The sequence below is a fragment of the Harpia harpyja genome, chromosome Z (assembly GCF_026419915.1).
Source record: "Harpia harpyja isolate bHarHar1 chromosome Z, bHarHar1 primary haplotype, whole genome shotgun sequence".
In the NCBI taxonomy this organism is placed as follows: domain Eukaryota; kingdom Metazoa; phylum Chordata; class Aves; order Accipitriformes; family Accipitridae; genus Harpia; species Harpia harpyja.
Genome location: NC_068969.1, coordinates 12081439 through 12098101, shown reverse-complemented (window position 1 = coordinate 12098101; position 16663 = coordinate 12081439). Strand labels below are relative to the sequence as shown.

At 51.7% G+C, this 16663-nt stretch overlaps 1 protein-coding gene across 1 annotated transcript in view; it reads left to right on the top strand.

The window, feature by feature from the left end:
* Positions 1-10513: 10513 nt before the first annotated feature.
* PODXL2 (podocalyxin like 2) overlaps positions 10514-16663 on the top strand; it is a 33621-nt gene continuing 27471 nt past the window's right edge. The window contains exon 1 of the mRNA XM_052778462.1: positions 10514-10638. Within this exon, the coding sequence (XP_052634422.1) occupies positions 10587-10638 (52 nt within the window). The 5' untranslated portion in view covers positions 10514-10586. The remainder of the gene's footprint in view (positions 10639-16663) is intronic.

Here is a 16663-nt window from a genome sequence, read left to right as displayed (position 1 = left end):
GCCCTGAGATAGCAAATCCAGCAGTAACGAGGGATGAAACAAGCTTGTCAAGCAAACTGGTGTGTTGTGGGGATGAGCATTGGGAGTGGGAAGAGAAAGAGGCTTCGTGTCGCACTGGAGAAATACAAAATGCTTCCTAAAAACTTGCAATCTTGTGAAACCTCTGCTATGCCTGTAGTGACCCACACAGAGTTAAATACGTGGCCAAGCATGTCACTGCAAACCATGACAGAATACACAGGAAGGGAGTGGGACTCCTGATTTTCCCAGATCTTTGCCCTGCTGCTGGACAGGGCTGTTGGCAGTCACCCTTCAGTTTTGTCCTACAACTTACTCCTGGCTCCTGTGCTCTGGTGCCACCTCACTTGGCACACAGCGTGAGCAGTGGCAACAGAGAGATGCCATTGTTGGAGTTACTTGTTTGTCACTTTGCTCACTCTGCCTCCTCCTGAATCCTCAGTACAAAGGCAGTTATGCCCTCCCACCTTGTTGTGTTGCCAGCATCCAGCAGAGCAATGAATTCTTGCAGCTGCGCCCTTGCTAACGTTGGCATCAGCCGCTCAGTGGAGTGTTAATGCCAGACTGAAGGCATGTTCCTCCTCTCGTGGCCACTGAGCTTTTCAGGTTCCCTGGAGCAAGCTTTGGCTGTTGACAGCATCAGGTGTCTGGTCTGGACAGGGGTGCAAACAGGGGTGAAAACAGATGCTGCTTTGAACAGGGACTGCCTTGCCAGGGGGCATGTTCCAGCTGAACGTAGCAAGGATTTTACCGCAGGGCTCCGGAGATGGGCAAGCCAAGCCGCACTCTCATGAAACGAGGAGTTGCTCCCCTGACAACCTTGAGTTTATCCAAGCTTGAGCACTTGGCTTCTTGCTGCTGTAATTCAAACATTACACAGTGCCTCTGACAACCTGGGGCAAAAGCAAGAGTCTTGGGGAGGTGAGGTTTGTCCACAACGGGCTGTGCCTGGGCTCAGATGGAAGATGATGAGGGTGCTCCTTGCAAAGCACACAGGGGTTTGTGAAGCCCCGCAGTGTCGCTTCTAGTGGTCATTTTCCCCTTGGGACTGTGTTTGTTGGCAAATGCTGGGTGAAGCTGGCTTGGAAGAGCATCTTGATTTGAAAAGTGCATGATGGGCCAGATCCTGATCCGCTTTCATTTGAACATGCTGTGTGCACACTCCTGAGAGAACGGCATGGCTCTCCGCATCTCATAAAAAGCTGTTTGACCTTAGCCCAGCACAGAGTGTATATATACACACACATACAAACAATGCATACATGCCTGTTTGGGGTACATGAGCAGGTGCCTGCAGATAACCAGCTAACACATGAGGGTATGTGATCTGGGAAAAAGGAGGAAACAAGCCCTGTACCCTTCCTGCAAGCTCTTTCCTACCTTCTGGCAGGGTTTAGAGTCTTGATAGCTTCTGCCTTTATTGTGATCGTAAACCAACACACTACATCTGCAAGTCCTGGGTTGTATCCAGCATGCTAGTGGCTGTTTCTGAGTCGGGGAAGTTCTACCTCCAGTAATACATTTATTTTTCCTCAAATTAATGCCAATGCCACTTGGAAAAATTAGCATATGCAGCATTTCTGGACCAGCAGCGTTTCACTTTCTACCATGCCAGACCTTGACTGGAACCCACTCTGTCCATCTCCTCTGAGTTTACTAAAGGGCTGTCTGGAAACTGGTTGACAGGAACTTTCCCAGTGTAACTGTGCTCAAGATGTAGCAGTTGTGTTGGATAGTGTCATCTTCCTGTCCTAGAGGAGACCAACCAGCTGCAGTTCAACCAGGAGGGCCATTTCAGGTGCTTATGGCTCTGTCCTTGACCTCAACTGACCCAAATATCTGAATTCCAGCATGTGATCGCTGAGCTGTGAAGACAGTATGGGAATATGCTTACAGATGTGTATCTACAGATACAGGTGAGTCACTGCAGACAGCTACCCCTCATGCCATGCTGCAGGGAGGATGCACTCTGAACCTCCTAGTATTTTTCCATCTCCTAAAATACTTTTCCACTTAACAAGGCAGAGCCAAAATTGGATCAGGCTTCTGTATTTTGCATCTATTATGCAGTTCTTGCTGCTGTGACTGATTTAATGTCTCCATTATCATGGAGCACTGGTCTGCCAACGACTCCAGCCATCCAGCATGCTCCTCGGCCACAACTAAATGTTTGTGAGGAGCCTCAAGGGGCTGCTGAGCATTGCATCTTTAGAGCAAAAGCTCTTGGAAGGGGGTTGTGCTCCTTTCTGCTCATCTTGCAAGTCACTTGCCTCTAAAGGCGAGGTGAAGCTGTGGGGGAGAACCCAGGGGAAGTGCCAAGTTTCTTCTCTGGGTTTTCTAGTGCTCAAGGAGATCTGAAAGTAACTGTCCTCTGTAAAGATGCCGAGGAGCTTCAGTCCCATCAAACTGCATGGAAACACGTATGTAGGAATGCCAGTAGTCCCCATGAGCCAGTGCGTGGCTCTCCTTAGAGTCAACAGACACCAGCCCTCTTCAGATCCAGGCTGCTCCTTCTGCTCTAAAGATACCCACATCCCAGCTTAGCCAGCTATTAAAGAACCCGGAGTTTCTCTGAAGGTAACTATTAGGCTTTTCAGTTTAGTAAAGAAAGGTATAAACCACCTCTGGGTTCTTCCTAGCACAAATACTTCACTCATTGAGGGGTAGAAACTCCACTCCAGTTTCTCAAGTCACTGTGCAAGGAGAGAGGCTTATGTTGTCAGGGCCCTGAGGGTACTAATAGGCCTTAATTGCCCTAACCAGGCTCAGCTGGGGCCTCTACCAACACCCATGGCCCAGGTGCTCTATTTAAGCTCAGCTTGGGGCCTTCAGTTCCTGCCTGAGCTATGAGGTGGGAGTGCTACTTTCTGGCTTGTTGTGCTTGGTCACAGTCCCTATTGCTTTAGGCTGTGACCTGTGAACTGCCGACCTGACCTTAGTTCTCTTCTACTGCTATGGAGCTGCTAAGTGATTGCTGGATGGTGTCTGACCATGGTTGCCATCAGCAGACATTGACTCTGACCTACAGACTGACTTCCTGGTTTGGTGTTGGACCAGCTTCATCACCATGAGCTTCTCTGAGGATCTGGACTTCTGGCTGAATCTGGCTGCTATCCCTGAGCTGCTCTGCTCATCTGCCTTGGGTACTCATGGGGCCCTGTCCTGCCGGCTGTTATTGTGCTCAGCTCCCTGATGTGTGCTCCTCAAACACTGCATAACAAGGGCTTGGCAGTCACTTATTTGGGCTCAGGTCATACCTCTAAAACAGGCAGAACTAAGACCAAACCTCCTGCACCTTGTTGCTGACCTCCTGGCTTTACTGGGCTTTAGCCTACTTATCCTTCTGCCCTGGTAAAAAGCTTCAGAAGGTCTGAGGTTTGCCTGCCCTTATGACATCTACTTTTCTGCATTTCTGCAGATTTTCCATCCCTTCCAGAAGGGCATTTGGTCTCTGCTTATGATGTGAGTTGATGAGCTCGACACAGAGATAAGGGGGGTTCTCCAAGCTGTGCAGTACAGAAGCCCAGCTTAAATGATGTGAATAATCCATGAGAGGTGTAGTCCTTTCTCCTTCCTGGCTGGGAGCTCAGTAGTCACGCCTCATGCAGGTGGAAGGCTGTGAGCATCCCTCTGCATGCTGGTCCAACAGAGTGATGTGACTGGGTTGCTATTCCTCTCCAGTGAGGAGCCCTGGGCTAGGAGGAAACCTGCATGGGCTTTCAGCTGGAGAGCTGTCTGCTTCCTTGCCCCAGGTGGCTCTGTTAAAGGTTATTCTGGCCCCTTAATCAAATTTAATATAGCTCTGTTTTCCTCTGCCCTCTAGGAGTCCGCTGAGATTTGCTGTCAGAGCCTCCTGCAGGAGAATGGCATGGCTATTAATGCAGCAATCAACTCCGCTTTAGTGAGGAGGAAATGTAAAGCTTCGGGGATGGGAGGCAGCAGGGGCACGTGAAAACTGGAAAAGTAAAGCACAACTTGTGCTTGCTCTTCCACTGCACCTTACAGCAGGGGATGGGAAACAAGCAGGGCTGGTAACAGCACTGCCAAAGGTGGGCAGTGTGCCCTCCCCTAAGGGGAGCAAGCTGATGCAGAGAGATGAAGAAAGGCTTAAAGTGATACAGAAGATCTTGCTCCTCGGCTCTATTTAGAGCAGATTCTGTTCCCTCCTAATACCAGCATATTCTGGAAGGCATTAACTGCTCCAGGTCACTCCTCTCGAAGTGTTTATTATACGTCTTCCCCAGCAGGATTTTGGATGAGAGCAGGAACTGTGCATTTTGCCCAGAGAATGGCTGCATGCCTGGGCTATCCAGCAATAGAGTGGGTACCTGCCCCTGCTTGGTACAGTCAAAACGTTTCACAGTGTCCCAGCATTAAAAAGGCTAAGTCAGCAAATAAGCTTATATAAAGCTTGTCAGAGGCTCTGAAGTAAATTCACATATGCTGGAACAAGGGAGAGGTTAAATCTTTCCCTGTGCCTAAGGAAGGAGGGGTAGGGCAGGGGAATTCTCAAGCTTTCCTCTTATGTGGGGATGAGATGCCAAAGGGCTGCACAGCTTCATAGAAGATGGAGTTAAATTGCATGGTGTGCCACAAGCCTGCTGTGTCACCCAGCCTCTGTCCCAAAGAGCCAGCAATCGAGGTAATGGGACAGAGTCCGACAGTAGGTTTTTTCCTTCTGATCTAAGAATGGGCACAGATCACCTTCTGTTGTCTGGACAATTGTCAGTGTGCAAAGGAAGAAGGGTTAAACCCTTTTCCTGGTACTAGTGACATCTTGCATTTTCTAACACTGCAAGAACTTAACATCTGACTGCTCATTTGTTTTGCTTATTGTTTACTTTCTTGCTCTGCTGAGCAAGGGCAATAGATCACTTTCACCTTTGTAGGTGAATTCAGTTTTGCTGTATTTAGGAGAATAAAACATCTCACCAGCATATTTCAAGTTAATGTGTTGATTTTTTTTTTTAACTGGAGTTTCAAAATAAGTTACATTTCTGTTGAGATTAGACTTTGTGGTTAATTTCTTTTAGATTAACAAATCCTAGGCACCAAATTCTTTCCCTTAGCTATCACCTCATTCCTCTACCTCAGTAGTATTTGTTTGCAAGTATCTTGGAACAAAATGTGACCCTTAAATTGAAATCGGAAAGCTGGCTGAATTTCCTGAAGGCAAAAGCTGTTATGGTAACTTACAGGGGGAGACAGCAGAAGGATTTTCGGTTTTGCCAGCCTAAAATACATGCTTGCTTTCTGATCCTGCCTTACAGACCTAACTGTGAAATTGAACAATTTTGGGGAAGAACAGAAAAGCGCAGATAATGTTAATACCGAGAAAAACTTCTGAACAGCTTTGAAGCAGCTATAAAAAAGCATTTAGTGCAATTGCAAAGCCCCTTTTACCAGTGCTCTGAACATCGTTGGAGAATGTACACCAGGTAGGGAGGCTGGAGAAGATCAAATGAGAAATGGCAAGCCTTTGACTGTAAAGCTGTCAATACCTCAGAAGAGAGCCAAGCCAGCTGTACCTATTCCAGGGAGCGTAAAATGAAGACACAAGACCTGTCCTGGGTTTAAGTTCATGCTGTTTTTAAAGAGAACTGGTGTTGCCCAACCCTGCTGGCTGTTTTCTGCTCTGCTGGCAGCGCTGACCTGGCTGATCAATGTTGCCACCAAATTTATTTGATTTTCTTGCCTAAGATGTATCTTTTCCTTTCAGATTCCCTCTTTGTTGCTCAGTCTGAGATTGATGTGTAATGTCAAAATAAATCTAGGGAGTACCATGAGCCTCATAGAAAGTGTGCTCACTGCCATGCCTGTATGGTTTCCTTCCCTCTGATTCAAGGCCGTGTAATACATGAGGGTGTTTTTGCGCTTGCTTTGATGTGATTAGGCTGCTTCAGACGCTGAATTCAGTTTCCAAGATTTGGGAGCTGGATGTGGCAGGGTCAGGAGATCTGAAAGGCTTTTAGTTACCCACTTGTAGTAAGCCACCTGCATGCTAAGACAGCCAAATTACCAGCAACAAAGTGAAAAATTACAAGAGCATTCATTAAATGCCATGCCTGGACTAGAATCTGAGTGCACTGGAGTGTTTTTATCTCATCTAATGGGTAAATGACAGCTCGGTAGTTCCTGCTGCATTTCCTGCTTGATGGGGGTTGAGGGCTGCATTGATTCTGGGATAAAAAGGACTTTCAGAGCACTGGAAGGATGTGGTCCAAAAGAAGCCAAAAGTGAGTACTTTGCTTCAAGCCTGTTGGCTTTGCCTTGCTGCGTTGGGTAACGGGTGCAGCCAGTCTGTTACCTGCCCTTGTAACGCTCGGGGTAGCTGCTGCATGGGAGCAGATGATGGAAGGAAAGAGCTGGCAAAAAGAGGCAGACAACTGCACAAAGGGGTGACACGTGCCAGCACTGGTCTGGTAGGAGCTGTAAAGGTCAGTATCGATAATATTGAGTACCCTCGGCTGGCTGTTTGATTCACTAGAGGGTTCAGCAGGCTTTGGCACATGACACCTTTCTTTAGTTGTTGAAAAGGAGCAAGTTCATGCCAGAAAAAAATACCGTCAATATTTTTTCACTCTTCAACCAAAAAAAAAGGTTCAATTCTTATAGAAAAAAGAGACTCTGGAGTATTTTTAATGAACACTTATTTGAGGAATAAGAATGTTTGAATTTAAAATCCTGATCACCCTCAGACCTACATCCTGTCGTCTCAGCAACATGCCATATGGGAGAAGTAGAGCACTGGGCACCCAGTGCAAGCTTTGCAAGTGCAAAGACACTTGGTGAGGCCATGGCAGTGCGGCTGTTTCCTCACTCAGAGCTTGTGATGTTGGATTTTAGCATCTCCTGCCCTCCTAGAGTTGTGTGACAAGAAAATTGTTTTGAAACCAAAGAAAAAGGCTCCTAGCTGCTCCTGTTGAGGAAAGCTTGAAAACATGAGTGGAAGGCCTAACAGGAAGAGACAAATACATTTTTTGGTCCTTTGGCTTGGAATCATACTGTTTTTGCAGCCTTGTGATGCTTGGGGCTTGACCAGGTCTCTCGAATATTTGGCCGGGGCGGGATGGGGAGTTGCACAGTTCCTCTGAGGTGGCACACGCTGGAGGCCTGCGAGAGGGAAGCGGGAAGGCTGCAGCTCATCCAGCTGGTGAGAGGGGCTGAAGCACAGGGAGCTGGCAGGTGTTCCCCCTCAACTGCTGTGGTATTACAGGACCTATTGAGCCTTATTTCTTGGACACCTGTCTCTCAAAGACCTTGCTTGAGTCATTTACTGTGATGTCATGCCCTGAGGCCACTAAAGGTGTGTTTAATTTGAAATTGAATGTAATTGGAGCAGTTGGCCTTGTTGCTGTAATGATTTTCGGCATGATATTCAGCATGTTTCTTTGCTGTGCACCAAAACAGAGAATGGCTCCAAGAGCTACAAATCCAGGAACTGCTGCACTATAAAATATTTCCTTTTTTTTTTTTTTACAGATGCAGCAGTTTGCACAGCAGTCTTCACAGAAGGGCACGAAGAAAGGGGCATCAGTTGAATTAGTATCACTGTGACAGTCTCAGATATGGTGGTGACACCACAGAATGGTTTCCCCAGCAGGTGTTGGAGCAGGTGTCCCTGCTAGGGCAGAGGCTCCAACACAGACCCGGCTTCAGGTAATGGATGCAGCCCTGCAAGCCCCAGGCTGCAGCGAGTGCCTGTTACTTCTCTGTGGTGCCAGGAGAAATGGCCCTCTGTCCCGCAGGAGGTGTGCTCTCTTGGAGGAGCTGTGCCACCAAGTCTAGGAGGTACAGGAGGAAGTGAGCAGGCTGCACAGCTTCAGAGAAGATGAAGGAAGATAGACAGGATCTTTTCTGAGACAAAACAGCTCAAAGAGCTCCCAACGCCAACTGAAGTAGGGAAGCAGGCAGTGTCCACCCCTAATATTAAGATAAGTGCAACCTCTAGAGAAGGTGAAGGATGGAAGCTTCTGACACCAAGAGGAAGGCTCCTGTTCCCCCTAAGGACTTACAACTACAAAATAAGTTCACCTTCCTCAAGATTGAAGAGGAGCCAGATGTGCTCCACCCTGATATCTGCTGGAACGACAACACAGCAGCACATAAGCAATCCAGGAGTTTCCTGGAGCATATTGACAATAACTTCCTTCTCCAAGTGATAAAGGAGCCAAGGAGAAGAGATGCTCTGCTGGACCTCATACTCACCAACAGTGAGGGGCTCATTGGGGATGCGAAAGTCAAAGGCAGCCTTGGCTGCAGCGACCAGATGGTGGAGTTAAGGCTCCTGAGGGGAGGAAGGAGGGTAAAAAGAAAGCTCACATCCCTGGACTTCAGGATAGTGGACTTTGGCCTCTTCAAAGATCTTGGGCTCTTCAAAGAGCACCCATGAGTGCAGAGGGAGCTGGCAAGTGTCATTGCAAGGCCACTGTCAGTAATCTTTGATAGATCATTGTGACTGGGAGAAGTGCCAAAGACTGAAGGAAAGCAAATGTCACTCCTATCTTTAAGAGGGGCGAGGAGGACCCAGGGAACTACAGGCCAGTCACTTCCACCTTGATCCCTGGGTGGGAAGGTGATGGAGCAGCTAATCCTGGAAACCATTTCCAGACACACGAACAACAAGTAAATCATCAGAAGTAGTCAGCATGGCTTCACCAAAGAGAAGTCAGGCTTGACCAACTTGATGAGCTCCTACAATGAAAGGACTGGCTTCGTAGATGAGGGGAGAGCAGTGGATATTGTCCACCTGGACTTCAGGAAGGCCTTTGGCACTGTGTGCCACAACATCCTCATAGACAAGCTGTTGAAGTATGGCTGGATGAGCAGATAGTGAAGTGGATTGAAAACTGGCTGAATGGCCCAGAGGATGGTGGCACAAAGTCTAGTTGAAGGCCAGTAACTAGCTGTGTACCCCAGGAGTCAATAGTGGGTCCAGTCCTTTTTAACATCTTCATTAATGGTCTGGATGATGGGGCAGAATGTACCCTCAGCAAGTTTGCTGATGACACAAAACTGGGAGGAATGGCTGATAAACCAGAGGGTCATGCTGCCATCCAGAAGGACGTTGACAGGCTGGAGAAATGGGCTGACAGGAACATCGTGAAGTTCAACAAGATGTTCAAAGTGCTGCACCTTGGGAGGAACAATCTCTATGCTGGGGGCCACCCAGCTGGAAAGCAGCTTGGCAGAAAAGGACCTGGAGGTCGTGGTGTACACCAGATTGAACGTGAGCCAGCCATGGGCCTTTGCCACAAAGAAGGCTAATGGTATCCTGGGCTGCATTAGGCGAAGTATTGCCAGCAGGCTGAGGGAGGTGATCCTTCTCCTCTACTCAGTGCTGTTGAGGCCACACCTGGAGTGCTGTGTCCAGTGCTGGGATCCCCAGTAAGAGAGACATGGACATATTGGAGAGAGTCCAACAAAGGGCCACAAAGATGATTAAGGGACCGGAATGTCTCATGTGTGAGATAAAGCTGAGAGAGCTGTGGCTGTTTTTTAGCCTGGAGAAGAGAAGGCTCAGGGCAGATCTTACCAATGTGTATAAGTACCTGAACGGAGGGTGCAAAGAAGATGGAGCCAGGCTTTTTCCAGTGGTGCCCAGTGACAGGACCAGAGGCAATGGGCACAAACTGAAACACAGGAGGTTCCCTCTGAACATCAGGAAACACTTTTTTTAGGGTGTTTAGCGAGGATGACTGAGCACTGGCACAGGCAGCCTGGAGAGGTGGAGTCTCCAACCTTGGAGACACTCAAAAGCCATCTGGTCATGGACCTGGGCAACTGGCTGTAGGTAACCTGCTCGAGCAGGGAGGTTGGACCAGATGACCTCCAGAGGTGGGCAAATGACGTTGCCCTGGGGGGGATGGTTTTCCAGGTTATGAAGTGGGGCAGTAGCTGAGGGGTGAGGGAGACGCAGTGGCTCTGTGGCCCGTGGGCAACGGAGGAAAGGTCAGAAGAGGGATGTTAAGGGCCTTTGGTCTGGAGACCGCTCCTGTCAGGGCCCCGATGTTCCGGCCGGCAGGCAGCTGCCTTCCCGCCGGGGCTTTGCTCCTGCCCCCGCCTCGCCCGGCGGAGGGGGGCGTCGCCTGCCGGCGGGGTTCGGCGGATTCCGCCTTCCCGCCGCGGGGGCTGATCACCCACCGCCGGCGCATGCAGCCGCGCCGCCGGCACTCGTTGTGGGCGCCGCGGGGCGCCCGGGGGCGGCGGAGTGCCGGGGCTCTGCAGCCGGGGGGGGGGCCGGGCCGGGCCGGGGGGCGGCGGCTCCGCAGCCAGAAATTAGGTGCACATCACCGGCTGCGCCCCGCCTCTGCCCCGGCCGCTCCGTCTGCGCACCCGGCGGGCAGATAGGACCCCCTCCCCTCCCCACACACACCCCCCCCACCCACCCCCGCCGCTTCCCCGCCCCCGGAGCGGCGGGCAGCGGCGGCGGGAGGAGGCGGCGCCGGGATGCAGTGCGGGGCCGGGCGGCGGGCGGGCGCGGCGGCGGCGAGGGGCAGAGCCCGGCGGGCGGCGGGGCGGCCCCGCTCCCCGTGAAAAGGCGGCGCGGCAGGGCAGCGGCCGCCGCCATGCAGCCGTTGCACCGCGCCCCGGCGTTGCTGCTGCTGTTTCTGGCCGCCGGTGAGTGAAGGCTGGTGGGGCGGGGGTCGCCGCCATCCCTAATGGGCTGGGGCGGGCCGGCCGCTGGGACCCCCCGCGGCGCGGCCGGGCAGCGGGTGGGTGTCGGTCCCCTCCCCGGGCAGCGGAGCGCCCCGAGCACCGGGACCCCCGGCGGGGGGCGGGTCTGCCCCCCCAACCCCGGGGAACGGCGGCCTGCGATGGGTCCAGTTCCCCGGGACACCGGGACCTTTGCGGGAGGCAGGTCCCCATCAGCCCCCCGCCCCGCAAGCGCCGTTGACTCCCGGGTACCGGGACCTGTGTCGGGTCCCCGTCTCCCACCGCGGAGCTCTCCCTGGGTACCGGTCACTGCCCCCCACCCGGGCGTCAGAGCTCTCTGGAGTGGCCGGTCTCTGTCCCGGGGGGTGACAGGAGACCCACGGGCTCCCGGCGCGGGGGGCTGGATTCACGTGGGTTTCACCCCGCGGGGACGGGGGGCTCACCGGGGGTCTCCTGCCTCAGAGGGGGTACGCAGCGCTGGTCCCTGCGGGGACCCCGCACGCCGTGTCCTTCACCGACAGCGCTTGTGGTGCGGGGAGAGGATGGACGTCGCCCTGGATGGGGCACGCTGCCTGCCGCGGCGCTTCCTGCTACGGCAGGGCTGCCCCAAAACCGCCTTCTCATGTATTGATGGCTTCGTCTGGCATCGTGGTAATTTTGCTAACTACCGCGAAACTGGCACAAAGGAAGGGGGAACCACAAATTGCTCTGCGTTTCCCCAAGAGCCTGCTCTTGAAATTTGGAGGAGAGGTAGGGTGCCAGGGAAAGGCAATTAAGTGCGGGAATAATTATACTCGGAATAGTTATGAAGGCTCTGCTTCTATTTTTAAATAGTCTGGGGAAATTTCCCAACAAAGGGATCCCCCCAAAGACCTGTGAGGCTGAGATTGCCCTCTCCCTCCCTACCCCCATCCCTTTTGTACAGAAATCTGGTTAGTGTGGAACAGGAGTTTTGAACGGGGACATTTAAAGAGTGGGGGAGTCTTTGTCTTGAGTCATTCTGGCTGAGAGGGAAGGGCTGATTTCCCAACCAGTCGCTCACTGTCTTCCTGCACAACCGAGCTGTGACAGGGTGATATCCAGCCCCCCTGGCACATCTCTCATTACCCCAGTCTCCCAAAAATGTTCATGGGGGAATGTGTCATCTGTGGAGCTGCTCTGTCCATGAGCTGTATGTACAGTGCCTCACCCCTGTTGTCTGGGGCTCCCTAAAGAGAAGGGATAAAGCCTTTTAGGTTTGCCAACAATAGTGAGCTTAAAGAGCAAAATGGATCGGAAAACCTGTTGGGGTTTTGTGCCAATGTTCTGTGGCACAGAAGCAATAAGCCTTTCCAGAGCTGAGGAGGGAGCCAGTTTGGTGGCTTCCTCCAGGCAGGTTGTCCACATTAGGGAAAACTCGGGCACCGCTGGCAAAGGTCCTTTAGCTGCATCTCACCAGGAGACCTGTGTCCCCAGATTGAGCCGGACCTCCGCCTCCTCCACAGAGGAGGGCAAGGTGCATGGGGGGAACTGCCATATTCCCACCCTGCCAATCTGCTGGTGAGGGTTGGCCCCATCCCCATCACTTGAAAGCTACACGTGCTCTGTGGAGGAAGGAGGCAAACCTTGTGGTGGTTTTAAAATCTGGCGGCCAAAAGGACCGCAGCTGATACTGCTGTGCTGAAGGGAGGGTATGTTTCCTATTCTGCTGAGGCTGCTGGAAACTTTCTAGTATTACTGTCCAGCTGGCGATGATATGGAGGATTTGGGTCCTTGGATTTCCCTGTGATCCCCTCTGCTAGCAGGGAGAGGCATAGGGGTAGGAGGCGAGTGGCAGCTCTGAGGGACAGCTCAGTTCCTAATCTAGTGAAATTGGTAATCCTGGTGGGTTGTGGCAGCTCTGGGGGGCTGGACTCAATTGGCCAGGCATCTCCGGACACCTGGACTCCTACCTAGATGGGAGGTCAGAAGTGGAGATGCAGACTGCTGGGAATTTATAAGTCAAGCCCTGTTTTGGCTAGTAGCTTTGCTCAGTGGTTTAGGATCTGTTCCAGCCTGGAATAATTCAGTGCACTCCGGCCTTGCTCCTCCAGTCCCACAGGACAGGAATAGTTAAAACCTGAGAGAGCTGGAGGGACTGAGTGCAATTCCCCATGTGCTTCCCAGGATCAGGAGGCTCCACAGACCTGTGGGATGGGCTGAAACCGGACGTGTGCCTCGTTGGGGTTCCATCAGGCTTCTAGGCAGCACAGGTCTGCTGGCAGAGCGTGGAAGTATCTCTCCAGGCTCTAGGGTATCTGAGCCCCTTTGCTTTTGCAAGTAGGAAAATGATGTGGCTAAAAGCAAGGGAGAAGGGAAGGAATTGTTCTCTTGCCTCTTGTTGTCTCCCCAGGTGCTTGTCTGCATGTGGGCTATTTAAGGTGGTTTTTTCCCTTCTGCTTGCTTAGAAGATTCCTTGTTAGCATTGTGTGAATGAGCCCGAGATGAGGCCGTATAAATCAGGATGGATGAAAATTCCCTGTAGTCAGTTTTTCCTTGGCCTCTTCGGTGCCATAAGGAAATGTTCATTTAATTATAGGCATCAGGGGTAGAAATAACTACATTAAGCCCTCAAGGGGAAGCTGCCGGCGATGAGCTGCAGATCAGAGCGCACAAAAGTTTTTCCACTTGCTCAGTGTGGGAAGAAGCTCCGGCATTTTGTGGGTACCTGAGTGAGCAGCAGCAGCAATGGCAGCCCTGCTGCAGGGCCAGGGGGAGAGGGGCTGTGGGGAAGGTGCATCGCGGCCCGCAGCTGGCGGTCGGGTGAACTTGCTTCCCGTTCTCACTGGCTATTGAAACACGTAATCCCAAAAGAATGGAGAGAGGCTATTTGTCAGCCACACGAGTGCAGCCCGCACAGAGGCAAAGCAAACACGTGCGTTGGTTTGTTCAGAGGGCCAGGGATGCTGGCAAGGAAGATACGCCCTGCTGGGGCTCGGATCAGCCCCCCGCCGTCCCTGTGCCTGGTTAAGCCCCATTGTGGTTACCAGGGTTTGGATGTACATTCTTGTTTTGGGGATAATTTTTTGCTGTTGGGAAGCCAGCTTTGCAGCCCTCCTTCTATATGACAACTGCAACCACTCTCAGCTCTTCCTGTCCTGCCTGATGTGTTGTGAAGGTAGTCAGGACCTGTATGTGTGCCCCAGGACTACCAAACCTTTGCTTGAGCTTTTTTTTGCCTAGGATGCATGAGGTTGTGTGCAGAGTGGAGCCTCTTGAGGGTGAGACTGCTGTGTGGCATGCCAGCATGTGGCAGGGTGGTCGTCACTGCTCCGCTGCAGGGGCTGGAGCAGAGCGTAACCATTTTGTGCTCTGTGTTGTGCCCAGTGAGTTTTAAAGACCTTTTGGGGTGTAAAAGGCTTCTGTTGTGTTTTGATGGGGGACTGCGTCTTGAGGGAAGCCCCTCCTGCATCTGCGATAGTGCTTGCTCTGCCCGGGCAGGGAGGCTTTGAAGACGAAGCAGCCACGAGCCTTTATTTGGTGTGCTGGAAATCAGACCGAGCACCGTGGGATACGTGGTCCAGGTTGGGACAGAGTGAGAAGAGGAAGCACAGGCCTGGCAAGGTGATTTTTAGCAGACAGATGAAATGCGTTGGGCCTGCAAGGGCAAAGGAATCTGTGGGCTGTGGTTTTTCTCTTAGATCAGTGGCTTTCATCCTGTGGTCTGTTAACCCCTGGGGACCTGTGGGCTGTTTTGAGGAGGCCTAGGAAAGGAAACTGAGGAAAGAAAATTCACTTCTGCTGTATACAACTGTCTGCCCGATGCTTTTCCCCAGGGGGTGCATCTTCTCCCTGCTCCCCCGCCCCGCCGCCGAGCTGGGAACTGCCACTGTCGATAGCGAGAAGCGCGGAGGAGAGCAGACGTTGCGGCAGCAGAGGAGGGAGGTGTGAAGGCTATGAGACGATCTGGGGAGGGAGCGAAGGCAAACAGTCTGGGAGACTGAAACCAAGCAAGATTGTGACTGCCAGCATGAATGGTTGAGCGAAGGGGGAAGGACAGACAAGCTTGTCTGACTTGCCATGACCTGCTTGCACGGAGTCTCTTCTGTGGAGATGGGTAGTGGTGATTAGAGCAGTCCTGATGTTACTGATTATAATGACAGGAGACCTGACTCTTCTCAGTGCTGAGCTGAGGATGCCTGGCACCCCTGGAGGTCAGGCCCCTGGTGCACATGTGTTGACAAAGGGCACATCTGCAATTATCTGCAAAAGTAGGTGCATCTTCTGGTAGTGCCTTGCCATTTCCCGTGGATATACCTGGGTCTGTGTGCTTTAGATGTTCTCTGCTGAAATGCCAAGGGAGCAAACGTTGGCAGTCCTTTGCAAGGTAGCACCCACTCAGTACGTGCAGACATGCACACCCTGTAGCCTGGTGTTTGAGCTCTCTGATTATGCTAGCTGTAAAGATCTGTAAAAGCTTAAAGATGCTGGCACAGCTACTGCGTGCTCTAGGATCTCCCTCTGAAGCCCATTGCAAGGGCTTCTTCAGTTGTGCCTTGTCCTTCTTGTTGGTGCAGGTTGGTAAGTGTATGCGCTTCCCGCAGCCCCCGAGTGCTTTTCCTATTGCTTTGTAAAATGTACTGGGGCCATGGGAGGGCGGATGGTTTTAGAGGGACACTCGGTGAGGGACCTGGTTGCTGGCAGTACCAGAGGAGGATGGCAGTCTGATCTTGTTTTCTGAAGCCCTAATTGGAAATGATCTCAGAGATTAGGGACCTGGCTGGATTTGTAAGTGGTCTGCTGCAGCGTGGGAGAGCAGCAATAAGGTCGTGTGTGAGCTGGACTGGGAGAAGTCTCTTAGGTGGAGCATCCCAGCACAGGTATGGTCCGTAACTTTGAACTGGCACCAGAAGGACTTGGTCTGATACGCGGTCATCCTTGTGCAAGCTATTGAGGGTCTGGGGTGCAGAGACTCCAGGTGAGCATGAGGGAATCAGCTTGGGCATCCCTCAGCTGAAAAACATTTTTCTTTTCTTCCTCCACTGTCTGTGTTTGGGATCCTTTTTTGTTATTTAAATTACGCTGTGTTTTGTTATGTTCTGGAAGTGGTTTGTGCCCTGGGGCCTCTCTCCTCTCTGCCCTTGGGCCTTGCTCCCTGGCTTTTCCAGGCACGGTGGTCTGGGGGAGGGAGTATCCCTGGCAGATGCTTCCCTCATCTGGTCATTGTGTTTCTGTCCTAACCGATTATCAGTAAATGACCCATTCCTGACCCAGCTCTCCTAGGAAATAACATTGTTGGGTAACTCCTGGGTTTGGGGTGGGCTTGAAAGGAAGGTCAACGGTAGCAAGGCCAGATGGACATTGTTGCGGCTGCTGCATTGGCAATACCGAGATGCTCTGACCCCCCTCCCTGGTACCCATTGTGTAACTGCGCTTGGGTGGTGTTGTACGGGCCCTGCTAGTTGGTGGTAAGAGACAGGTAAGTCAGAGTGTGTGCTCCAGGCGAGTGCTCTTCCCTTCAGCAGGCTGATCCTGCCTCTGTGGCACTGTGGTGTAGCCACAGCATACAGGAAGGAGAGGTAAAAGCCAACCTTCAGTTGGGTAAATTGAAGGGCACACCAGCCCCTCTGTAAGTCAAGCCAGTGTGATGACATCTTAAGGGATGTTTGGGTGTTCCCTTGGAGAGAAAATTGAGGTTAGCCTGTTGTTTATTAAAAAGCAAGAAGATTTTAAAGGTTGTTTGACAGTCACAGCCAGATTCCATTTCATCTCCCCAAATCCCTCCTCTCATTTCAGCTGGATACAGAAATGACTTATTTCCTCTTTCACTTCTAGTCCTATTCAATAGGCCAGTTGGGAGCTTTTAAACAGCTGCCCAGTCCTGTGAAGAGGTGGCTTGCCTTGTGGCAAAGGGATAAAGTGGTTCTTGGTCGGCTAATGTAGAAAATACTTTGGGGTTCTTTTAGAATCGTTTAGAAATCTGAAACTGCTCTTATTCACAGCAGTTTGGGAGAGAGATGGCAGATGTTCT